We start from the raw sequence: 27,867 nt of genomic DNA, 5'->3' as shown, positions 1-27,867 counted from the left end.
TTGACATTCTTCTCCAGTGCAAATGGAACAATTTCCAAAATAGACCAAGTGCTAGGCCACAAAACATACCTCAATAGAATCTGGAAGATAGAAATAGTATCAACAATCTTTTCAGACCATGATATACTGAAGATAGAAGTAAATCACACAGACACTGAGAACCAAATCAAACACCTGGAAATAAAACAACTCAATGCTGAACAACAAGTGGGTCAGGAAGGAAGTCAAGGATGAAATCAAAAGATACCTGGAAACAAATTAGAATGAACACATGAGTTACCAGAACCTACGTGATGCAGCTAAAGTCGTGTTAAGGGGAAAATTTATAGCTCTGAAAGCATTTCTCAGGAAAGAAGAAAGGGCCCACATAAACAACTTGACTTCACACCTCAAGATCTTAGAAAAGGACCAACAAAAGGAGGCAAAACCAGACCGAAGGAAAGAGATCATAAAACTTAGAGCAGAAATTAATGACATGGAAACCCAAAGGTACCTGAAGGTACCGGCAGAGGGACAAAGCCACGTGGGTTCCGGGGCTGAGATCTCCAAGCCTACTCGGATTGGAGTCGAGCATCCTCCACCCAGATCCTCCAAATTCCAGTAGGTGGGGGTCACACCCACCAACTGGCCCCCTGGCACTGTGTAATCCCATCAGCGGCCAAGACTCTGAGACTATAAAAACCAGCTCCCGGAACCGCGTGGCCGCAAATGCAGCCGCGCGACATCTTATTATGACATCTCATTCCTACTTTGACAAACTGGCAGGCTACCAAATGTAGCCTGCCCACACGGCAGAGTCTGGCAAACTCCCCGTGGCGTACCCAATATGCCAAATACCAGTAACAATGATGGGTCTCATTCTCCTAAAGAGCCTTGAATATAATCTCAGGGCTAGGATGAAGGAGATGTTACTGGGGCCTGCTCGAGGCAATCGACGAATGACAGGAAACCCAAAAAACAATCCAAAAGATCAATGAAACCAAGAGCTGTTTTTTTGAGAAAGTAAACAAAATAGATAAACCACTAGCAAGACTCAAAAAGAAAGAGAGAGAGAACCCTAATAAACCAAATCAGAAATGAGAAGGGGGATATCACAACAGAAACCAAAGAAATTCAAAAGATCATCAGAGACTACTTTGAAAGTTTGTATGCGGTGAAACAAGAGAACCTGGAAGAAATGGATAAATTCCTGGATTCCTATAATCTCCCAAGGCTGAATAAAGAAGATGAAGAGTACCTGAATAATCCTATTAACATTAAAGAAATTGAAATGGTAATCAAAAGTCTTCCTAAAAACAAAAGCTTAGGTCCAGATGAATTCACTAGCAAATTTTTCCAAACATTTAACAAGGACCTCTTGCCAGTTCTTCTCAAGCTTTTCCAGGAAATTGAAGAAACAGAAACTCTCTCAAACAGTTTCTATGAAGCCCATATCTCTCTAATACCAAAAGGAAACAAAGAAACCACAAGAAAAGAAAACTACAACCAATATCCCTGATCAACACAGAGGCAAAGATTCTCAACAAAATACTGGCAAAGAGCATTCAACAACTCATCAAAAAGATCATACACCGTGACCAAGTGAGATTCATCCCAGGGATGCAAGGATGGTTTAACATTCGGAAATCAATCAACATAATCTATCATATCAACATAAGAAAAGATAAAAACCATATGATCATATCAATAATTCAAAGAAAGCATTTGACAAGATCCAGCACCCATTTATGATGAAAACCCTCGCCAAAATGGGGATAGAAGGGACTTGCCTCAATATAGTTAAAGCCATCTACCACAAGCCTACAGCAAGCATTATCCTCAATGGAGAAAAACTGAAAGCCTTCCCTCTAAGATCAGGGATGAGACAAGGATGTCCACTCTCTCCACTGCTGTTCAATATAGTATTGGAAGTGCTTGCAATTGCGCTTAAGTAAGAAAAAGATATTAAAGGCATTCAGGTAGGAAAGGAAGAAATCAAGTTCTCACTATTCGCAGATGATATGATACTATACTTAGAGAACCCTAAAACCTCTACCAAGAAACTCCTAGAAACAATAGACTTGTAAAGTTGCAGGCTATAAAACCAATACCCAAAAGTCCATGGGTTTCCTATATGCAAATAGTGAGAGAGAAGAAAGTGACATGAAAAAACAATCCTGTACACAACTGTGCCCCAGAAAATCAAGTACCTAGGAATCAGCTTAACTAAGGAAGTAAAGGACCTGTACAAAGAAAACTACAAAACGTTACTTCAGGAAATAAAAGAGGACATGAGAAAATGGACATGAGAATATACTGACATCTCTCCCCAAACATATGATCATTTATTCTTTGATAAGGGAGCAAGAAATGTGAAGTGGAACAAGAAAAGCCTCTTTAACAAATTGTACTGGCAAAACTGGATGGTGACATGCAAAAAAATGGGCTCAGATCTCTACCTAACACCATGTACAAAAATAAGATCAAAATGGATTAAAGAACTCAACATCAGACCGGAATCCATAAGGTACATTGAATACAAGGTTGGCAAAACTCTCCACGACATTGAAGAGAATGGCATCTTCAAAGATGACACGGCACTGCCAAGCAAGTGAAAACAGAGATAGACAAGTGGGACTATCTTAAACTAAGAAACTTCTGCACCTCAAAGAAACAGTGACTAAAATACAAAGACAGTCTGCAGAATGGGAAAGGATACTCACCCAATACCCATCCAACAAGGGGTTGATATCAAGGATATACAAAATACTGATTGAATTCCACAAGAAGAAATCATCCAACCCCATCAAAAACTGGGGCGATGAAATGAACAGAAAATTTCTCAAAGAATAAATTCGAATGGCAAAAAGGTACATGAGAAAATGCTCTACATCATTAATCATCAGGGAGATGCAGATCAAAACAACAATGAGATATCATCTAACACCACAGAGATTGGCCCACATCCAAAATAATAGCAACTGGTGTTGGCGTGGATGTGGCAAGAAAGGGACTCTCCTTCACTGCTAGTGGGACTGCTGACTGGTCCGGCCCTTTGGGAAAACAGTATGAACAACTCTCAAAAAATTAGAAATTGAGTTCCCATTTGACCCAGCAATACCACTCCTGGGAATATATCCTGGAGAGGCAAAAAATGTACAGTCGAAATGACATCTGCACTTCTATGTTCATTGCTGCAGTGTTCACAATAGCCAAAATCTGGAAAAAAACCCGAGTGCCCAAGAACAGATGACTGGTTAAAGAAACTTTGGTACATCTACAGAATGGAGTACTATGCAGCTGTTAGAAAAGATGAAGTCATGAAATTTACATACAAGTAGTACTACATGGAAAGTATCATGCTAAGTGAAATGAGTCAGAGAGACATAGAAAGATTGCATTTATCTGGGGAATATAAAGTAACAAAACAAGAATTGAAACTAACACCCAAGAATAGCTAGATAAGTATGAGGAGGTTCACTCCATGGCTTGGAGGCCAGCTACACATGCTAGGGGAAAAGGCAGCTCAGATAGAGAAGGGAGCACCAAGTAAAGGGTGTTGGGAGGCTCCTCCCAGGATGGGAGATGTATGCTGAAAGTAGACTATAGACCGAACATGATTGCCACTCAATGCCTCTTTTGAAAACCATAGCACACAAAAGGAGAGAGAGAACAAAAGGCAATGCTCTACCACAGAGGCGAGGTGGGATGGGGGATAGGGATACTGGGATCATTGCTGGTGGAGAATGGGCACTGGTGGAGGGATGGGTAGTCGATCATTGTATAACTGAAACCCAAGCACAAAAATTTGTAAGTCTACAACTATACCTCACGGTGTGTCACTAATAAAAATTTAAAAAAAAAAATCTGAGTTGCATGTCGAAAGTAGACTATGGACTGAACATGTTTGCCACTCAATGCCTCTTTTGCAGACCACAACACCCAAAAGGAGAGAGTGGATTGCCCTGCCACAGAGACAGGGGGGTTGGGGGGATGGGGGTGGAAGGGATATTATCCATGGTGGTGGAAAATGGGCACTGGTGGAGGGATGGGTATCTGATCATTGTATAATTGAAACCAAAGCACAAAAAATTGTAAATCTACAACTGTAAAAAAAAAATAAAATAAAATAAAGGGAAAAAAAAATCTGAGTTTCTCACATCTCCCTAGCTTCCACTCACAGGTGTCGGACTGACACTGCACTCTGGGAACAAGGCACTTCTCAATCTTTATTATCTCTTCTGGATATTGACTCTTACAAATCTTTCTCTTCTAATTCTATTCAAAATGTGTCTGTTTCTCAGGGAAGTGAACTCACCGTGCAGCGATTGTGGACTATTATCACATTGAAAGAAGGATAGTTCGAATAAATGTACATTTAGAAATAAATTAGTTCCCTGACCTCCTAAATAGGTAACCTTTCATACTATCTAATTCTATATTCTACAACTGACCCACCTGCATTCAAGATTATTTTTGCTTTCTTGAATGTCTCCTTCCAGCTTTATAAGGTAATAGTACCAATTTCATGCAAATAAATGATCAATATATGAAAACCCAACAATTTTACTCTCTTCCTATTCTACATTAAATAACTCTACATTTTAAATTTTATTATGAGCTGGATAGATAGTATGGTGAGGAGGGTGCTTGCCTTACATGTGGCCACCCAGGTTAAAACCTGGCATTCCTCATGTTACCCTCAGCCATACCAGGAATGACCCTTGAGGCAGTAGTAAGCTCTGAGCATCACTGGGTGTAGTCCAAAAAAAAAAAAAAAAACAAAGAAACAAACAAAAAATACTCTTATTAAAATAAAAACATCATACAAACAGCTCTTTATGAAGATTATTAATAGGAAGGAAGATAATTGGTTTGCATGTTTTATCTAAGACTAGACGCCTTCCCACATTCTCACACAAACTCTCTTAGGTCAATGTGATGTATCTCTAAACAAGTTCCCACAGTACCTGCTCTGGGGAAAGTACTGAGGCCAAGTTTATCTGACTATACATTTGCTTACTCTTTCCTCTACCTAATACCTAATAGTATTATTAGGGTTTATACCAACATATAACATTTTTGATAAATTTCCAGTGCACTCTTCAAAACATTTTTTTTTTTTTTTTGCTTTTTGGGTCACAACTAGCGATGCACAGGAGTTACTCCTGGCTCTGCACTCAGGAATCACCCCTGGCGGTGCTCAGGGGACCATATGGGATGCTGGAATTTGAACCTGGGTCGGCTGCGTGCAAGGCAAATGCCCTACCTGCTGTGCTATTGCTCCAGCCCCCAAAACATTATATTAGCTCTGCATTCAGACATTTCCTGAGTGGATTTCACTTCTGAGTTCACCCAGAACAATTAAGGTAGTGGTAAAAGAAAAAGAATTCTACAATATGGAAAGTATCATGCTAAGCGAAATGAGTCAGAAAGAGAGGGATAGACATAGAAAGATAGCATTCATCTGGGGAATATAAAATAATAAAATATGAGATTAATACCCAAGAATAGCTGAGAGCAACACCAGGAGAATTACTCCATAACTTAGAGGCCAGCTGGGTATTCTAGGGGAAAGGACAATTCAGATAGAAAGGGGAACACCAAGTGGAGGGTGTTTGGAGGATCCTCCCAGGAGGGGAGATGCAGGTTGAAAGTAGACTGGACTGAACATGTTCGCCACTCAATGCCTCTTTGTCTGATCACAGCGCCCAGGAGGAGAGAGAGAACAGGGGGGAATGCCCTGCCACAGTGGCAGGGGGGGATGGGGGATGGGAGGATGGGGGGGGGGGAGTGATATTATCCTGGTGGTGGAAAATGGGCACTGGTGGAGGGATGGGTATTTGATCGGGGTATGACCGAGATCCAAGCACAAAAATTTGTAAATCTACAACTGTACCTCATGTCGTTTCACTAATAAAAAAAAAAAAAAAAAAAAAAAAAAAAAGAATTAGAAAAAAAAAAAAAAGAAAAAGAATTCATCTTTTATCTCCCAATTTTTATTGTGACTCCATGATTTATAATGCTGTTAATAAGAGTTTCTGGGGGCTGGAGAGATAGCACAGCGGGTAGGGCGTTTGCCTTGCACGCGGCCGACCCAGGTTCGATTCCCAGCATCCCATATGGTCCCCTGAGCACCGCCAGGAGTAACTCCTGAGTGCAGAGCCAGGAGTAACCCCTGTGCATCGCCAGGTGTGACCCAAAAAGCAAAAAAAAATAAATAAATAAAATTTAAAAAAAATAAGAGTTTCTGGCAAAAAATGTTCTGACACCACATCCACAATGTCTTTCTACCGATGTCTCAAGGTCCTCTTCCTTATCCCCACTCCTTTGGTAAACTCCATTTGTAGTCTGATTCTCAGCATCTTTTACCATTCTCCAGTTGTCCTTATGTATGCTGAATTTTAATTAATTTGCCTAAAAAATTCTAAGCCCCTTAAAAAAAATCTCTCCAAAATTAAAAAATATCTCTGTTGATGTCAGCGTTCAATACCTTCACTCCTGGCTAGCTAAATGATTTGCATTGATGATGATTTTTTATATGATTTTCTTAGTGTGATTGTAGGTGAATCTATCAATTTGGTGAGGTTGAATTTATAAAAACAAAAAGTTTTAATTTTTTTAATTTTTGTTATTCAAAAAATTATGGGGAAAACTCTTTTTTTGGGGTCACACCCAGCAAAGCTCTGGGGTTACTCCTGGCTTGCATTCAGGAATTACTCCTGGAGGTGCTTGGGGGACCAGATGGGATGCCGGGGAACGAACCTGGGTCGGCCACATGCTAGGCAAACGCCCTACCCGCTGTGCTATCGCTCTGGCCCCATGGGGAAAGCTCTTAAATTACCCCTGTAGTATAGGGGAAGAGAAAAGAGTAATGGCACAGAACCAGCTGCTCTTTGTCCTTGCTTCTTTTCTAAGGAGTGCCCCACCATTCACTAAGTAGCTTAGACTTTCACCAACTTGTAAAAACTTCTCAAAGAACAATGCATTTATTTATTTATTTATTTATTTATTTATTTATTTATTTTTATTAGTGAAACACCATGAGATACAGTTGTAGACTTACAAGTTTTTGTGCTTGGGTTTCAGTTATACAATGATCGAGTACCCATCCCACCACCAGTGCCCATTCTCCACCCCCACCAATCCCAGTATGCCTCCTAACCCCCCATCCCCCATCCCACCCTGCCTCTGTGGCAGGGCACTTCCTTTTGTTCTCTCTCTCCTTTGGGTGCTGTGGTTTGCAAAATAAGCACTGGGTGTCAATCGTGTTCAGTCTAGAGTCTACTTTCAACACGCATCGCCCATCCTGGGCGGATCTTCCCAGCACCCTTTATTTGGTGCTCCCTTCTCCATCTGAGCTGCCTTTATCCCTAGAGTGTGCGGCTGGCCTCGAAGCCATGGAGTGAACCTCCTGGTATTTATCACAGCTGTTCTTGGGTGTTAAGTCTCTTATTTTAAGAACAATGCATTTAAGTAAAGAAAAGGAAGAGTGATCATAGACACAGTGACAAAAGCATAAAAGCTGTACAGGTTTAACACGGGCTGCTCATGGTAGCCAAGGTCTGGCGTTCCCTAGGCATTTTTCAAGGGCGTTCAAGAAAGTAGGCAATTCTGCAAGGTAAATTGTTTAGGTAAGATTCATCCTCAATGGTTCCAGAAAGCCAACATTTATGTTTTGAATTCTTCCGCTAAGTGTAGTATTACCTTGTAAAAGAATGGTTGTAACTGCTAAGATCTTGCAAACTATGGGACTTTAATAAGCTTTGTGTTGGTGTTTGAATATAGTATTAGTATTTAGAACAATGATACCTTTAATTTATGTCAAAAAAGAACAAGTTAGGGTTTGGAAGAAAAGGTACTAGGTATGTAGGCTTTATAAACAATAATCCCTCACTTAGTGTGTCCACTCCCTAACATAAAAATTGGTGATAAATACAGAGGTGGACATACATTGAGAACTAGAAAAAAAATCAAAACAAAAAACAGTATTCCATTTTCAGTCACTGCTTGTGGGAATGTTGCCTAGAGTATTGTCTAGAATGAAAAATAATATGGAGAGTTCTCAGTGAACTCAGAATTAAACTGCCATATGACTGAGCAATACAACTTTTGGGCATTAAAAAAAAATTCTCTCAAAAGAACATATGCACTCAGTACAATAGCTAATATATGGAATCAACCTTGATGTCAATGACAAATGAATAGATTATAAAGATGTGGTATATATACACAATGGAATATTCAGCTGCAATTTGGTCAGAATTAAAAGTTGTTACGTTGAGCGAAGTAAGCTGGAAGAAAGACAAACATAGGGTGATCTCCTTATCTGTGGCATATAGAATACTGGGTGAATAAATGTAGTAAAAGAGGGATACTGAGATCACCAATGACCCCAGTGGTTAGAGAGGAGAAGGAGAGGAAGGAAAAAAAATCAAGGATGGAAAAAGAGTACTGGAAGTAATGATTGAACAGGCATCCATCTGTGCTTCAGTTATACCATTGTTATGTGTACTGGTAGAGCCATATGTCCAAAACACACTACAAAAGCTGAAAACATGAATAAGATCTAAATTGCAACCTCTGAAAATTTATAATGTGTCTGTCAAGTTGACAGGTGGGATAAGGTGTGGATGGATATGGAGAGGAAATATGGGTACACTGGTGAAGTTGACACTGGTGGTGGCATTAGTTTTGAAATATTATTTGCCTAAAACTCAACTATCAATAAATTTGCAAATCATAGTTCTTTAATTTTAAAAATTGTGAAAAATATAATATTCCACAAAGAAAATTCTGAAAATATTCTTAGAGTGAATCAGCAGAGTAGATATACTATCATAGTACTTGCTAGCAAATTTATAATTAACCATTTATTTTTACTCAAGATTAAACCACTTAACCTTATAACACAGAATTAATTTTCTAATGTATAAAGGTTATTATATTTACAAAAATCATTTAATTTATCATTATATGAATATTTAACAGACCTTCTCATATCATGTGTAAAAAAAAAACAATAGTCTTATTGCAATTTGGTGATTTTTGTTTAATAAACACATGACCCTGCTTAGAAACAGAAGTATAGAGAGAAAAGGCTAGCTTGCTACTAACAAAGTTCATAAATGATTCTAGAATTGCACCAATTAGTTTAAAGAAAGCCTTTTAGAGGTAAAGACATGCTCTCTGGCTTTTAGAGAATTAGAAAAAATGAAAACATAAACCTCTCAAGGGATATCATAAGTGCAACTGAGTAAAAAAACAACATTGAGGTTTAGTTTAGAATAAGAAATATTATCTGGGACTAGAGAAATAGTATAGTGGGCAGCGTGCTTGTCATCATATGGACCATATGGGCTCAATACCCAGCACCATATGATTCCCTGAGCCCACCAGGAGTGATCCCCGAGCACAGAGCCAGGAATAAGCCTTTAACAACTCTGAGTGTGGCCCCAGAAGTTAAAATAATAATAAAATAATATCTGTTGTAAGGAAGTCCAGACAGATTTCACAGAAATGTCTCTATCTCCCTGCTCTTTCTCCATCTAAAAAAGACTGCATTAACCTGAAAAAAAAAAATAAACAAATAACAAAAGGAAAATGTCACCATTTTCTTTTCTTTGACTCAATAAGTCAAGCTTTCAAAAATAAATTATCCTAATAATTTTGTGCCCAGATTTAAAAAAATGTTTAATGATATCACTTGTATCACTTGTCGTCTCCATTGTTCATCGATTTGCTCGAGTGGGGGCCAATAATGTCTCCATTCATCTCTGTTGCGTGCTAGCATAGCCCAGTGGTGTATTGGGGGCTCTTTCAGGGTCAGGGAATGAGACCCGTTATTGTTACTGTTTTTGGCATATCGAATACGTCACAGATAGCTTGTCAGGCTCTGCCGTGCGGGTGGGATACTCTAGGTAGCTTGCTGGCTCTCTGAGAAGGAGAAACCCACCCATTAAATATTTATTAAATATAACTATAATAATATATATGCTGGAGCTGGAGCGATAGCACAGTGGGTAGGGCGTTTGCCTTGCAGGCGGTCGGCCCAAATTCAATTCCTCCCTCCCTCTCAGAGAGCCCAGGAAGCTACTGAGAGTATCCCACCCGCACGGCAGAGCCTGTCAAGCTTCCCAGGGTGTATTCAATATGCCAAAAACAGTAACAACAAGTCTCACAGGAGATGTTACTAGTGCCCCTCGATGAACAACGGGAGGACAGTGCTACAGTGCTACATATATTTATATATCATTAAATATTTATGATATTTATTTAATGATATATATATTCAAATTAAAACATACACAGTCATATTAATGCGTGACTTGCTTATTTACTATTTTACCATCTCCCTGGAAGGTACAAAGAATGGAGAGGTAGGCAAAGGTGCTCCCTCTAATTTATCCAAGGCAATGTCACCTCACTAGATATCCTTGAAAGCTCTCTTATGGAATTTTTCAGCAGGAAAATAGCTAATAGCATTCCAACCTAAGAAATTATTTAGAAGACTAAATTTGATCTGTGTATGCAATATGTCAATTCAGTAGTCACTAGACATGTTTGCATTTACATTACTGAAAATTAAAAGTTCCATTCCTCAGTCACACGAATCACATTTCAAATTCTCATTGAATGGCATTATGCATAGGTGTCCTTCTGAAATGATTACACTGCGAATATGTACAGCAACGTTCATAATAAAACAGGCATTTTCATTTCAACAGGCTACAGAATGGAAGTTAATCAAAAAAACATAGGAATGACAAATCATGAATAAAATAAAGTCACCCAAATGTGGAAGAGTTCCTCTGTGCCAATGTGAGTCGACACTGTTAGCACTTGGCACTCCAAACTCAGAACACCTCCAAGAATAAGAGAAGAAACACCTTTGATTTGATGGACTTACAATTTCACAGATATCACAGACCTGGAGTACTGAAGGTCCTTCACTCCTGATGAGTAAAGTTTGACTAATTTTACTAACATATGTTTGGTTCATATATCATGTCATGTGCTTCTGCTGTATCTCAAGTTAATATCTATGATTCCAAAATAACAACAATTTAATACAACTAAATAGTATGGTTTTACTTTAATGTTTTTAATATTAATTTATTGACTGACGGTTAGGCTACTTCAAAATGTTTGCTTTCACAAATACCACTGCAATGAATGCTCACAGACACTAATGTTTTATATGCTGGCACTCTATCCTGTGTAATAAAATTTTGGAAGTGGTTTTACTGTGTCATGCAGTTATGAACATTTGAAATTTCAATAGATACTGCAAATTACCTTTCTACTTAGCTGTACCAATGTACCCGTTGAATGCCTAGTAACAGACCTTTACTGATACGATTTCCACCAATGAATGTTATTATTTATTAACCTTTCCCAGTATGATGGTTTTTATTTGCTTTACTTTCATCATGAGTGAGGTCAAAGTCTATTTATATCATAACTGGCTACATAAAGCTCCATTATTTGTCTTTTCATACCCTTCCAATACACATGCTATTTTACTTATTAATATTTTAGTATAGTTTGTCTTTTGCAGAGTTATTTGTTGGAGGTATTCATTTACAAATGAAATTTGTATTTTATGTGATGCAAATTATCTTTCCTCCTCCATCCCTATTTCTCTCACCACTTCTACCTTCAATGTGGTATAAGCAAGTTTTTTTCCATGTGTTTAGATTTTATGTAATCAAATATATCATTCTTTTCCTTTAACTACTCTGAGTCTTGGATCTTTATTGAGAAATCATTTCCCCATTCCAAGATTATAAACATAGACTTCTATATTTACTTCAGACTTCTATATTTTCTTTGAAATAAATGTTTTATTTATAAAACTACCATTCATTTTGAATTTATTTTTGGTATATGGTGAGTGATAAAGTTCCTACTTAATTTTCCTCTAGTCAATTTTTTGCAGTACCATTTAGTAGAAAATTATCTTTTCTCCACTGATTTAAAACATCCCATTTAGTGTGTATTAATACCTGTACTGAAATATTTTTCTGGGTATTTTGTTAATTATCAACTTCTTTAGACTGAGGAATCTTCAATGTCATAAAACAAAAATACATGATTTGAGGAAATGTGTGATTCTACTTCTAATAAAATTTCCTATCTTAATTAATCAATGTCACAATCAATGATTTGACAAACATGTACTAAGAGCTCTAAATATGTTTTGTAATATACCTGTTACTAGCTTAACTATTCCCACTTCAACAGGAGCTCAGTATTTGCACATGGCAGAACACCAAGTAATTATTTGTTGAATGAGTTAATGTGAAATTGCTGAGTTCAGTTTAGTCAGATAAAATCAGGCAATTTAAAAGTCATCATTGGATCAGTGTTAAATTTTAGCTTATTACTATGCAATCCTAGAAAGGGGAAATGATAGCTTGCATTATTGAAGGAACATCCTGCATTACTGAAGTTACTAAAATAGCTTATCTCCCTCCAAATAATGTTGCAATACATTTGATAAATCCCTAGGGCTTCTTGCCACTCCCCTTGCAACTCCCCTTCGGCAGTACATATACTAAAAATTGCAACTCCCCATGATAGATAATACAAGATTCTCCTTTCTCCAATCGTCAAAGACCCCACCCCCATCAGAAGAAAATTTTAATATATTCCCATGACTGAACTGTATATACTCCGCTTTCCCTTCTATTGCCCCTTGCAGGTCTACTTACTCAAAGACTTTCCATCGCTTCTTTCCCATGCCACGCCTCTCCTTCTAGGTCACTCTCAAGAATGCATAATTATACATATCTTCATCTCTTAGAAAACTCCAGCATTAAATCTCAAATCCTTCTCCAGATACCACATTTCCCTTTCCCCTCCACAGAAAATTCCCTGACCTACTGTCTCCACTGGCCCTTTTCCTCTCTACCTTTCATCTCTTGAACCTACTCCACTCAAGCTGACTTCCCACCGTGTCAATGAACTTGCTATGACAGGGTCACCATTATCCTCTACGTTGCCAAAAACAGCAGGCAATTTAAAAAAAAAAAATTAAGTTGAATCACCATGAGATAGAGCATCACAAAGCTGTTTATGATTGGGTTTCAGTCATACAATGTTCCAACACCCATCTCTCCACCAGGTAATTTTTCTTCTTTTGGGTCACACCCAGCAATGCTCAGGGGTTACTCCTGGTTTTGCACTCAGGAATTACTCCTGGCGGTGCTTGAGGGACCATATGGGATGCCGGGGATCGAACCCAGTTCGGCCGAGTGCATAATTCTTAATAGTTAACTTTCCATGCCTATCAGGGACACTAACTCACTTGGTCTCTCAGTCAGTAAAATATTTTCTTTTCATGGCTTCAGGTGTTGGAGTACAAGGAGCTTAGGTTTATCAGGTTACACCTATCACAGTGCTGCCGAGTCACTCCCATTACTTTGTCAGTAACTACTTCTTTGTGCTCTTTTCCCCAACCAATTTGTAAGGTCTCATCCTTCTTAGACACTGAAGCTGTACTGTAAGTTAATATTGCCTTTCTCCTCTCCTTATGTCTTGTGAATAGTTTACTTTAATGCAATGTCCTTTTTGTATAGATACAGGAAGACAATTAATATTATGCTTTGTAACTTAGGAGTTAATTGGTTTTGAATATTATTCACTCCTGGGCATCTGCTTTCTCAACTTAAGCCTCGGTTGCCCTCACTTCCTAGCACCCCAAGGGCAGGGTCCCGACGTGGGACTGGATGGAACCAGGGCAAGTGTGTAAGTTATGTGCTGCCCTGGCATTGAGATGGGCCAGGCCAAGGTGCCACGATTCTTAACTATAGGTTAAGAGTTTGATCATAGACAAATGCTGTCATGATCCAAAAGTAAAGATGAGACTAGGACCCTGCTGCTAGGAATAGGAAAGATATCTGGCCTGAGCACTGCAGTCTGAGATCGAGATGGCCCTAGGAGAGCAATTCTATAAGCTCAAAGTATTTCTTACTGTTTCCATACAAAATGATTTATATTATGTATGCTTAGAGCGCAGCAGTAGGTCATTTGCCTTGCACGCAGCCAACATGGCCGACCCAAGTTCGATTCCTCCACCTCTCTCGGAGAGCCTGGCAAGCTACCCAGAGTATCTCGCCCGCACAGCAGAGCCTGGCAAGCTACCCGTGATGTATTCAATATGCCAAACACAGTAACAACAAAGTCTCCAATGGAGATGTTACTGGGACCACTCGAGCAAATTGATGAACAACGGGAGGACCATGATCTCGTGATCTCATGTATGCTTATATGGTGATCGGAAAAGGAGAGGAGAAACACACCCAGGGAATTCTGTTCTAGCGTGAGTTGATCTGCTAAATGAGAATCTGTCCTAGAAGCAGTTTTCCTGTGTGTCCTGACTAGCTTGGGTGAGACTGAACTTTTCACCCCTTCAAACTGCCTTCAGTAAATGATTTCAGTATATTGAGGCAGTTTCCCTTATCTCACAGGAACCTAGCTGGTCTTAGGTATGCAGATCCCAGGTGCTAAGCCAGGACTGATCTTTGGGATGTAGATTCCTGGCTCTAGGCAGGCTGATCTTGGAGATGTAGATTCCAAACTCTAGCAGACTGGTCTTTGTTGTGCTAATCCAAGTGCTTGTAGTTTATAAAAGGTGAGGCCAGGATTACTGGCCTGCCATGTAAAGAAACAATGTATGTTTTGCCTCAGTGTTCTTTCTGTAACTCCTTTTGATGACATCACTATATTGTGCCCTTTAGAGGTACTATGATCTATATAAGGGAGATTTCAGAGCTCTCTGGGGGACAGAGAACCTGGGAAGATGGGGCTGAGGACAGAAGCTGAGAGAAGAAAGGAGCATGTGCTTGAGAGATCCTGGGGCCTCCATGACATACATCTCTTCCATGTAATAAACTGCTGCTAAGACCAACCAGCCTGGCCTTCGTTTCCTTCCTTTGCCTGACCATCACCATCGACCTCCCTGGAGTGGGGAAACGGTCATTCAGCAACCATTAAGTTTTACCTCACTCTAAGTATATTTCCTCTCTACTTCTATTGTGCCACAGTCTCTCCCTGACAATTCTATTCTTCATAAGTATCTCTCAAGATTAATTTAAATTACAGAATAGACGATGCAATTCTTCTGCTCATGATTTGACAATGGTTGCCCATGGCTTCAAATATAGCCCACAGCCAGGCTTTCCTTGGCCTGTTACACTGTGATCTGATACTTGTCTATCTTCCAGCCTCATCTTTCATCACATCATCTAACCTGATCAGCACAAACCAACTACCTTTAAATATAAGGAAGTAAGATTGTGTTTTTTATTTGAGACTCAACAAACTCACTTCTACCTTAAGGACTTCCTATCTTTCCCTCTCTCTGATGGGACTTTGCATGCCAAATGTTATTCTAATTTAACTTAGGGCACTGCTTAAATGTTCTCTCTCTCCCACCTTCTCTCTCTTTTCTCTTTCTCCTTCTCTCTTCTCTCTTGCCTCTCCTCTCCCCTCCCTCTCCCTCTCCCCCTCTTCCTGTCCCTCTCCTTCTACCTCTTGCTCCCTCTCTGTCTTCCTTTCCCCCCTCTCCCCTCCCCCTCCTCCCTCTCTCCCTCTCCCTCTCTCTCACCTCTCTCCCTCTACCTCTCCCTTTCTCACTCCACTCACACACACATACCAGACTGTGCTCAGGCCTTACTCCCGATTCTGAGCTCAGGGATCACTCCTGGCAGGGAAGCTGGGGGGTCAAACTCAGGCTAGGCATATGCAAGTCAGGTGCCCTACCTGCTCTACTATCCAGCTCCCTTTTTATTAAATAAAAACACAAAACAAAAACCAAAACAGATATCTTATTCTTCATAGTTAACTGCAGTGTGAGTCATTCCCCACCATTGTCCACCCAGTGGCACTCAGGGGGCAACAGGGCTACCCCTGGAGGTATCCAGACCACCATGAGATACTGAGGACTGATACCAGGACCCTGCATATGCAATGCATGTGCACTACCCCTTGAGCCATATTCCAGGCCAGAGAGATACCTTACGTTCTGTCATATACTGTGTATTATTTATGAGAATACGAGTTATTTTCTTTGTGTGTTTTGGAGGCTCTCCCAAGTACTGCTCAGGGGCCCAGGGCTACTTTTCCCAACTGTGCGGACCGAATGACAAGATGTTGGTCAGTTCGTGGGCAGGCAACACAGTCCTGCTTGGTACTTCCTGGACCCTGCAGTGCTGGAGACAGTTAGGGCTATGCCGACTAGTGTTCAGAGGATCACGCAGTGCCAAGGATTGAACTGGGACCTCTGCATGCAATGCTTGGAACCATCTCCTAGTCCCAGTGTGTCTTTTTTTAAATTAAGCTAGAACAATGCCCAACTACAGAACAGACATACAACAAATATTTACTAAAGAAATTGATGAATGAATAAATGCACATGAATAATTTATGAATTTAGCTTAATCAAAATTGTGTGTGTATATATATATGTATATATATACATATATACATATATATTTCATTTGGGGACATTACTCACTTTTCGCTGTTTTCCGGAATCCAATTTTATGAGCCAATATGATGCCACCTTCGACTTATGGTATTTCCAGTTATCCATGATCTATTTGGAGGTAGAAAATTTTAAGACTAAATTAGAATTTTTTTAAAAGTAGCAAAATGTAAACAAATTGGTTGAGATAATTTTACACACTCAACTGAGAAACAAACACATTCAATTACTTGAAATTAAAAAAAAAAAAAAGGAACACTTTCAGGGGCAAGAAGATATCCCAGGGGTTATTGCTTGCATGAGGTGAACTATCCCTGCCCCCAGTACCACATGGTTCCCCAAGCTTCCCTACAGGTATGTAGCCCAGGTGTGACCATCCCTACTGGACACTATTCACTGCCAGGGTGGTCCAGTAATCACCAGAACTAAAGGTCTTATCCTCAGATTCTCACATTAAATTCCTGGACCAGATCATTCTTCAGGGCCTCGGGCCTCCTGAACACTGCTTCAGAACAAACCCAACACACTTGCCCACTCCCCAGCATCTTTACCAAAAAATAAATAAATAAATAAATTAAATAAAAATAAAAATAACTCCTTGCATTATAAAGTCATGTGCGGGGGTCAGACAGATATTATAGTAGGGTGCTTTCTCTGCATATGGTGGGCCCAGCTTTCATCTCTGGTACCACATATGGTTTCCTAAGCACAGAGCCAGGAGTACGCCCTGAGCACCTCAATCGAAAGTTTTCTTCTTCTATTAACCAAGCGATAGCACAGCAGGTAGGGTATTTGCCTTGGACGCAACCAACATGGCGACCCGAGTTCGATTCCTCTGCCCCTTTCGGAGAACCCAGCAAGCTACCGAGAGTATCTCGCCCGCACGGCAGAGCCTGGCAAGCTCCCCGTGACGTATTCGATATGCCAGACACAGTAACAACAAAGTCTCCAATGGAGACGTTACTGGGCCGGCTCGAGCAAATCGATGAACAATGGGAGGACAGTGACAGGACAGTGACAGGATTAACCAAGTACACAATATCTACTAACTAAAAGTCAACTGTCTTAAAGTTTGGGGAGAAATGGAAAAGCCAGAATTAATTTTATTTCCAAGATTTGTACTTACACACAAAATAACAGATACTAAATATAGCATTAGAAGATTGTTCATATAGAACTAGGATTATTTGTTCCTTTGGGGTATTTTTGTACAAATACATACGTATTACATGAAGCATTAAAATGTTTTTACATATGTTAGATATAGTAAAAATTTTAGTGTCTGGTATAATAATTTTATAAGTTACAGAACCTTTATATTCTTTACAGAACAATGACATTATCCACTTATGTTTTAGGTTTTTATTACATAATTTTTTTCTGATCATTAGAACTAATATCCAATATTTTTTAGAAAAAATATCTTGTACAAAGTCATTCTCTTTAATTAGAATAGAAATTGATTAAATAAGATCACGAGTAAATTAAAATACATAGAGCATGTTTTACACCTAATGCTCAATTTTCTTTTCCCATGAAAATAGCAGAGTTTGGAGTCTTAAATTATAACCAAACTATGAAATAAAAATGTCACTACTGAGGTTTTTTTAACTAAGAGGATAGTTTTTATTGTCATTTTACTTTGTTTTATTACAAGACTCTTGATTTGGTGAAGTCTAAAGTAATGTTTTAAAAAAATAAAAACTGACAAAAGCACCGCAGTGGCTTTTATACTAGTTGGCAACTACGTGGTGCCTTCTCCTCTGTTGGAAAAAAAAAAAAAAAGACACCCCGCCTCCGACCCTCCCACCACCACCCTCAGTCCCGCCCTCCAGAAAACAACATTGTGAAAGCATCCAGGAATGGATGCTTGAAAAGGATATTTGAATGAAGAAATGGAATGTTATGTGAAGAGGCTGTGATCAAAATCTTTGAAAACTAAATTAGGAGTTAAGCCAGACTTTAATTTTAAAACTATGTGCCGTTTTAGAACGTTCTACCAGGTGGTGCAAACTTGCTTGTAACAAAAAAAAAAAAAAAAAACGCGAACAGGCCATTTCAAAATCTGACCCATACCATTCAAGGAGTCACAGTAAAATACTATTGAAATTTCATTTCCAGGGATTGCCACCCCCCCTTTTTTAAATGAATTTCACTTCATGTTAGAGCTTTCTCAAGTGTTTTATAATTTCTTTAATTAAGAACAATTATTTAACGCTACTTATTCTAAAGCAGTAGTATCATTATATAAAATTAAACACTGAAATATATTTTGCATTGCTAATTATAAATGTGAACTCACTTTTCATAAATCATTATAATTAAAATAACCTCTAATTTTAAATCTTGTAGTGGTGAAAAGAACATCAACTTACTATGTTATTGAGAATGCCACGATAAAATACATTTTAAGAAGAATAAGAAGGTATGGGGCTCCTAATAAGTTTATACATGTCAAAGACTCACATTTCCTATCAGATGTTCTGATTCTGCTTCTGACTTTCCTGGAAACCGGATCTTCATGTCCTTAAGAATAAACAAGGTCTGACTCATAAGATGATCTTCCTGTTCTTTGGTTCTTGGTTGCCGCAAAGACTCACTCTTAAATTTGAAAGAATACAGATATTTGGAGGGGGTCTTATTTCATTGTGCCACAATAATCTGAAAGATATTTCTAGGTGAAAAATGATGCACTTTTAATTGAAATAAAATTATAAGAAAAAATACATTTATTTAGGATTAGAGATTTTTCCAAATGTCTTACATACTTATACACAGCTCTATTTTGTTTAGCTCACTGTATTAAAATAAAAATATGAGTTTGAAAAGACTTGCTAATATATATTTTAGCATCTCTGGATTACATTTTTTAAATCATTCATTGTTTAGCAAAATTTATTCTTGTAGAATTCTCAGATTCTTCACAATGAAGACATCATCCAGAGGAAATAAATAAATCACTGGTGTCTGGAAATACCTGAAGCTATCTATGTAAGTAACTATAAATAACATTTATAGCAAAATAAATTCACTGACTTCTTGATACCCAATATCTGGAGGCCGAGTAGAGCAGGTTGCTCAAGGGCTAGTGCACATATTTATCATGTAGGAGGCCAGGTTCAACCCCTGCCACCACAAGGAGCCCTGAGCTATAAGTGATCTCAAGCATGAAGCCAAGGTAGCACTCAAGCACTCCTAGTGTGGCCCTATGTTTAAAAAAAAATTCAGTCTCTGGGATTCACGTGTCAAGGACAGAATACTACAAATTAATATAACAGAAAATATTATAAATAATGTTGATTTCAGTGCTCTAATTAGTGCTCTAATGATTAAAATGGTTTATTTTTTTAACCTACCTATCGAAAGTCTAACTAAGAATTTAAACTTAAATAAACTTCCCCACATTTAGAGATACACAGCATAATACACTGCAAAACCATATGGTTACTCAGATATTTATAAACACAATTATGGGACTCCTTCAGCAAATGGAAAATAGAATGTTCTTTTCAGTGTCTATCCTTGAGTTATGTGATATATTAAATGTGCCTTTTAAGAGTCCATATTGACATAGACTATTATTATTTTATTCTATTAAACAGTAATCTAAATTCCAGCAGACAATGAGTTGAATTTAGAAAAGATCTGAGGTTTAATCTGTTCTTCTTCTAGCTAGCCCCTTTGCCAACCAAATCTTTTGAGTACAGCGATTCCTATGATCTAAAAGGGAAAAAATAAAATGATGACTTACCATATGAGAGCTGGAGTGGGCATTATTATTCTGGAACAAATGCCTTCCACTAGAGTTTGAACGGTTTAAAGAATGTGACCGACACCCTAAGGTTGACTGGCATACTGGCATCACTTGAGCAGATAAGGGACGGTGGTCAGTACTGCTAGGGAACTGAGCAGAGATGGAACGAGGGCAGCTAACTGAACGCTTCATGGAGCCTATTGATGAAGGAGAGAAAGGACAGCAGAGAAATAGCTGAAGTTTCCGACTGTGCTAAGTCTATGTGAAATAACAATTAGACCACGGAGTGGCAGGGTGGCAATAAATGTAGACACAAAGAAAGCACAATAAGAACACGAGTTTTTGGGCCAGAGTCATAGTACAGAGGGTATGGTGTTTGCCTTGCATGCAGCCAACCTAAGTTTGATACCTGGCATCCCATTATGTTCCCCTAAGCACCACCAGGAGTGATTCCTGACTGCAGAACCCGGAGTAAGCCCTGGGCTTTTCTGGGTGTGACCCAAGAAGGAAAATTTTTTAAAAAAAGAATATGAGTTTGGAGTTAATTCTTCCATTTAAACAGTAAACCCATTATGGAACTCTTTTCACGTATGAAGAAAGACTATCAGAGAATACTTACATAGTACTTTTATGTTATGTGCTTGAACGACAGAAACTAAAAAAAAAAGAGATAGGCGAGAAGAAAGGAAAACTAGTACTTGCAATGCATCTTCTTTAAGGCAGGTTCTATTCTTTTTTTAATTCTCACAGAAATCACTGTTAGTATGAATCTTTGTCTCCTGGATTTTCTGAGAATTTACTCAAGATCACACAAGATGAAAGTGGCCAACCCCAGGTTTTATTCCTGACATAAAATGTCGAGGTCTTCCCTGTTTCTATAAAACTGTGTTGCCATTCATTTTCTTTGAGTTAGGCTGATAATTTGCTAGAATCTTGTGTACAGATTAAAAATAAAATGCTTTACATCAAGATTCCAAGGAGAGAATGGAAGGCGTTTGAGAATGCCCAGATTTAGTGAGTATGTCAGAGTTTTGGGAGAAAAAAAAAAACAGAAGGAAAAAAATCATACTTAGCTTAAAATAAATCATTGGTTATTAGAAGAGTAGTATTAGTTCATCATCTTATTCATAGGAGAGATTTAAATTCCCATGGTCAAATATTTAAATGAAGAAAAAATGTCTGCATCTAAAGGGTACATCAGAAGCAGCAATGAGGAAAAAACAATTTCTTCCCCAGTACACATGGAGAACACTCTAAAAAGAGAAACAGCTGTTCAGGTAAATTTTGGTTCTTGCTATAAGGGAAACAGTAGCACTTGCTATAACCAACATTTGTAATTTTAAATTTCATATGTTCTATTATGTCTGATGTTCTACATTTTACTCTACTTGGGAAATATATCGATACTTATTAAATAATTTAATAAAAGTCACATGAAGGCTGGTTGAATATCCAAATATTTTTCTAACTATAAAAAATATCCAAGCTTTCACAGAGGCAATGAATAAGAACTTCATATTTTGAATGTATTTCTAAAGGATATTTTAAATAGATTATGAACCTAAGAGTACTCATTTAGGTCAACAATATTTAAAATATATACCCATTCAAGTTTTAATACTTGCTTTTTAAAATTAAAATAAAGTTTTTATTTGTTCTAGCAATAAAGTGTTCCAATTATTTTGAAACTGAGAATCCAGTTCTTTAAATGACAGTACTTCAATTGTAGGAAACTTACTACCAAGATCCATCTTCTACAAAGAAAATATTCCCAAAACATGTACTACTGCCCACACCTTGGTTCTACTCTCTTTGAGAATGAAGGACTGAACATGTATAATCTGATTATAGAAACAGAATGAAAGTATTCTTTTAAATACCTATAGATTCACATTCACCCTGCTCCCTCATGCACTGCAAGTTCAGACAAAGTATGCAGAAGCTGGACATGTCAATGGTATTTCGGCATATTAACAATAAAGATTATATATGTACACCAAATGAAATGAGAAAAAATGGAAAATAATTGTACACAGCTACCTTACATCAAACATACATATATATGTATATATACATGTGCTACAAAAAGTTTTATTTTTGTCAGTAAACTCTCTACCACAGAAAATGTTAGATGTAATCTAATTTTGTCCTCGGCCATCAGCATCACTTTGGAGACACAGCTCACTGGGATTTGTGGCTATGATACTCATTACTGCAAGATTAAAAAGATAATATGATATAAAACCAAGTGAAACTGCAATTCCTTGCAATTGGTTCAATTTCTAATGACTATACAAATAAAATACAATAAGGAAAATTACATGTAACTGAATTACTCTGGGTCTAAATGGAGGATTCCCATTTAAAAACATATTTAAAAATCTATTTTAATACACTATTTCCCTAATATCTATTTAATAACCTATTGATTTGAGCACAAAGAACAATTCTAGAGCTCTACTAACTTTAGCAGTTTTTCTCACCCGTACCTTTATCCTCTAACAGTTCAAGTTGCTAGAGATGCACAACTAGCCCAAGGTTTTCAACTGCAAGGCTGTGAATGGGTACTGAGCAGGTGTAGAAATGCTGACACTGGGGCCAGGGAGATAGCTCAAGGGCTGGAGCATAGATCTTGCAAGGTCCCCAGAACCCCATAGCCCTTCCCCCAACACTGCTGGCATAGCCCTGGTGGCCTCTGAGTATGGCCTACATGAACACTATTTGGAATACCCCCCGGGGTGGGGGTGGGGGGAGGCTGAAAACCACTGCACTCACCAAGGAAAAGGAAAGTGATTAAAAAAAAAAAGTCAAACTGGGAAGAACACAGTGAGATTGTAAAAGAGAAACAGGGCCATACTTAGAGAAATACACTGAAAGTACTGAGAGCATCTTTAAGAAAGAAAGGACATGATTAATAAAAACAGCTTACATACTCTGGAGCAGATGTCTATAAACTAAACAGTGATTCAATAAATTAAATGGAACATAAATACATTATTTTCCTTTCAATCACATCAACCCTCCAAAGCAGAAATATCAGCATGCATCTTTATGAGATAATTTGGAAATAAAAGAAAGATCATTAAAATAGTCATCTGCTGATCTCTTTTCCTCATGCATTTTGCCAGAAGCATGGAAGCCAGGTGTCAAACATATGCAATAGGGAAAGCTAACTCGGTAAGCCATTGCTGGAGATTAACAAAGGCTCACAATGGTATTTATGGAACCAGCCCCGACAGTGAAACCCTGGATCAACAGAGCACATGGCAGAGATGTGACAGAAAGAAAAGACTGACTTGGAGGCATGCCAGGAAGGGGCTAGAGAAACAGTGAAACTATGCTGGACGTTTATGGATGAAAAAATAACTACAAATGCAATAACAGATTGGTGAAACTAAAGAAGAATTGAAGGATGGAAGGGAAGGAGGGCAGAAAAGAGGGAGGGAGGAATGAAAGGAGGGAAGGAGAGAGGGAGGGAGGGAGGGAGGGAGGGAGGAAGGAAGGAAGGAAGGAAGGAAGGAAGGAAGGAAGGAAGGAAGGAAGGAAGGAAGGGGCGAGCTGGTTAGTGACTCTCCTAAAACCCACAAATAACTGACTTCAGTGCTTAGCCATGATGAAAAGGGGAGGGGAAGGGATTCAATAATTTTATAATTAAGTAGTTTACAGATTAAAATAGAATCATATTGTCTGAAAAACAGACAGGATTATGAAAAAAGATCTTTAGTAAGGTGGGGTGGGAGCACAAATGGCCGGGGAAAGCTGGGATGGAATGAGAATATGCCAACTCCAAGAAGACTGCACCCAGCAAGTCCATCAATGGCACATTTTATAATACCCACCCAAGACCTAAGACCTAACCACAACTGAGGCATCAGAAGGCAAAGCTATAGATACTTGACATGCAGCCCTTTTTCCTTTCTGTAAGTGACTGAGGCATTTGCATAGGTCCAGTTAGCAGAGGAAGCGGGATTCAATGCATGTTTCCTCATACATGATAAGGGTTCATTTGACCCAATAACTTCTTATTTAGAGGGTATATTCAGTTTCGCTACTCTTCATAAAAGAGTTAAACCAGAAGGAAGGAACTTACCGGATTGCTGGATAAATTTGGAATGGTCTGGCTGCTTATATGCAAGTTGATTTTCTCTCTTCTGACTTTGGTACTCTTCTTGTTCGTCGGATTCTGAGGAGCTGCAGCTACTATTACAACTGCTCTCACTGCTGTAACACTTCGGTTTTTTCAGTGTATCGGAACTCTCAGGCATGGAACTTAGAGGCTAAAACAGAGGAAAGATTATTGTTAGGCTTTTAAAAAAGAATTATTGGTACATTTACTACTATTTTCAACTCCTCATTTACACTTGCAGCTTCTTATTGAAGGATGATATTCAATATACCATTGATAAAGTCTGCTACCATTCATTGAAGGCTCTTTTCCTATAAAATCATCTTTCCAAAATGACCATAGATCTGTTCTGATAAGAAAGACCTTGCCTCGGGGCTGAAGCAATAGCACAGTGGTAGGGCATTTGCCTTGCACGCAGCCGACCTAGGTTCCATTCCCAGCATCCCATATGGTCCCCCAAGCACCGCCAGGAGTAATTCCTGAGTGCATGAACCAGGAGTAATTCCTGTGAGTTGCCGGGTGTGACCCAAAAAGAAAAAAAAAAGACTTCGCCTCTACCTTAGTGAAATATACCATAACAATATTTACTTAAGTACAGCTTGCACTCCACTGGCCTGGGTTCAATCCCTGGCACCCCATGTGGTCCCACTCTTCTAGGAGTGATCCCTGAGTGCAGAACCAGGAACTAGCCCTGAGCACTGCTGAGTGTTTTTTATTGGTCCAAAAACCAATAAAAAGAAAGAACATTTACTGTATCTTGAGAGCTTGGTGGTAAAATATGGTATGGTAATAACATTGTATTCTTAAAACATACAAATATTTAACATTTACACTCCTATAAAATAATGTTATTCCATAAAAAGGAATGCTGGGAGAAAACATTCACCAAAATTTTTAAAAATAAAGGAAAATATTACAAAAATTAGAACTATAAACACTTTTCAATAGTTAACAGGAATCAAAAAATGCCCTTTGGATGCCTCATTCATGCTCAGAGTTACTAGAAAACAAAAACAAAATGTGCATGTGTGTTATTGTGAAAAGAGGAGAGAAGGAGGGAAATGAGGAACCCAAAGAAAAAGAAAGCAGTCAAACTACTATAAGATACATCAAGAAAGGCAAAAGATAGCCTCATCTGAAAACAGAGTCTTTGAGCTCAAATAAGATATAATAAGAAGAAAATTTTCTATAGACATTTTTATACAGAAAACTGATTTACTGCTCATAGTTCAAGGTGCTGATGTTTTTCATAAGAGGTTTCCTGACTCTCATACAAAGAATCTGGCTGTAATGGAATAAACTTACTTTTCAGTGGTTTTGCTACATAAAAAAGAGAGGTATTATGTAAAAATGAGTATGGCCTAAATTTTTAGAAAATAGTGCCATGGAGAAGAGTTCATTCATTCATTCATTCATTCATCATCCTGTTATTCGTCGATTGCCTCGAGCAGGCCCCAGTAACGTCCCTTTCATCCTAGCCCTGAGATTATATTCAAGGCTCTTTAGGAGAATGAGACCCATCATTGTTACTGGTATTTGGCATATTGGGTACGCCATGGGGAGTTTGCCAGACTCTGCCCTGTGGGCAGGCTATATTCGATAGCCTGCAAGTTTGTCCAAAGTAGGAATGAGATGGAGAAGAGTAATTCTGTAAAAATTCAAATGCCATGAAATATTGTATATGTAAATATTATATTCCAATATCCCAATTAAAATCATAACTCCAAAACAAGGAAATCAAACATTAAAGCCAGATAACAAAAAGAAGGATAAGGAAATTTGTATAGTTTACTTCAGAAAAAACTATGCAAACCAAAATTGACCATAGGCTGGGATACAAAATAATGGCCAATAAAGTCAGAAGATTTAAATCATGTAAGTTATCTTTACCAATCATAATGCAATAGTTAGAAATGAAAATAAACCTTGGGAAAACTTAAATATCAATAAGTATAAAGAAAGCTTTTGATAAGATTCAACACTTATTTATGATTTTTAAAAAATTCAATGCAATGGGGATAGAAGAAATTTAATTTACTATAGTAAAGATCAGACACAACAAATCCACAGCAAAAAACTGAAGCTTTTTCTATAAGATCAGGCAATACAAAGTTAACAATTCCTACTATTAGTCTGGAGCGATAGCACAGTGATAGCACAGTGGTAGGGCATTTGCCTTGCATGCAGCCAGCCCAGCCGAGCCGGGTTCAATTCCTCCGCCCCTCTCGGAGAGCCCAGCAAGCTACTGAGAGTATCTCACCCACACGGCAAAGCCTGGCAAGCTAGCTACCCATTACGTATTCAATATGCCAAACACAGTAACAACAAGTCTCAAAAGTGGAGATGTTACTGGGCCCGCTCTAGCAAATCGATGAACAATAGGAGGATAGTGTTTTATATTATTATTAATTAACATAATAATTAGCTATTATTATTACAGTATTAGATGGCCTAGTCAATTAGGCAAGTAAAGAAAGTAAAGAGATTCAAATTGTAAAAGCAGTAAAATTATCACTAATTTCAGACTATTGAAAATAATAAATCAATACATAAGCTACAAAATCAGTATAAAATATATGTAGTCCTGCTGGGAAATGTTCCTGCAGTTGAACACTAGTGTTGTGTCTCTGTTTTATCAAACAAAAATGCTTTCAAGCTATCAGATGCCTAATGAAGTCCTTGGTTAGCAGGGATTTCACTGTAATATCTTATATTCTCTTGTGTAACAGTGTAGGATTAACGACAAAACAAAAAATGAAATTTGGTTCAGAGAGATAATAGAGTAGGCATGGCACTTTTTTACTGATCACGGTTCAGTCCTCAGCACCATGTATGGTTCCCCAACTACCACCAGGAGAGACTCCTGAGCACAGAGCAAGGAGTAATACCAAAGACCAATTAGATATGGGCCAAATCACTGTCCTCCCGTTGTTCATCGATTTGCTCAAGCAGGCCCAGTAATGTCTCCATTATGAGATTTCTTGTTACTGTGTTTGGCATATTGAATACTCTCGGTAGCTTGCCAGGCTGTCCGAGAGGGGCGGAGGAATCGAACCTGGCTCGGCCAGGCTGGCTGCGTGCAAGGCAAACGCCCTACTGCTGTGTTATTTTAAAAAAAGAACTAAAGCATGAAAGCAGTTATCAGACTTTCAAGTTGTAATCAGACTTACAAGTATACCTCCTTTCATGTAGACAAAAAGTCCTAAGCTTATTAACAGGTTGATTAAATAATAAGATAATCATTCCTATAAAGAATAACAAAGTAAAATGTAGCTGAATCTTTGAACTTTTAAACCAATATACTGTTGGGGCAACAATAAGAATTCACAGAGGCACAGACTCTATATAGTACCTCAACTATAAATTAAAATTTGAGAAGTGAAACTGAGTTATGATAGAAACCATACCACTTATATTTCTATTTAACCTTATTAAGAACTGGGTCACACATATATCATATGTATGTAAAAATTACATAAAGAATGATAAAACAAATACCTCTGTATATACCATTCA

At 38.2% G+C, this 27,867-nt stretch overlaps 1 protein-coding gene across 1 annotated transcript in view; it reads right to left on the bottom strand.

Annotated features, from left to right (window-relative positions):
* The window catches only part of TTLL7 (tubulin tyrosine ligase like 7), a 174,862-nt gene that overhangs the window by 36,867 nt on the left and 110,128 nt on the right, over positions 1-27,867 (bottom strand). The window contains exons 15-18 of the mRNA XM_056123661.1: positions 24,316-24,502; positions 20,223-20,422; positions 18,938-19,072; positions 16,502-16,582 (exon numbers count right to left, since the gene is read on the bottom strand). Of these exons, the coding sequence (XP_055979636.1) occupies positions 16,502-16,582; positions 18,938-19,072; positions 20,223-20,422; positions 24,316-24,502 (603 nt within the window). The remainder of the gene's footprint in view (positions 1-16,501; positions 16,583-18,937; positions 19,073-20,222; positions 20,423-24,315; positions 24,503-27,867) is intronic.

Source organism: Sorex fumeus, unplaced genomic scaffold (genome assembly GCF_029834395.1).
Source record: "Sorex fumeus unplaced genomic scaffold, SorFum_2.1 ptg000047l, whole genome shotgun sequence".
NCBI classification, from domain to species: domain Eukaryota; kingdom Metazoa; phylum Chordata; class Mammalia; order Eulipotyphla; family Soricidae; genus Sorex; species Sorex fumeus.
The sequence above is the reverse complement of the archived record's forward strand: the minus strand, read 5'-3'. Positions and strand labels throughout refer to the sequence as shown.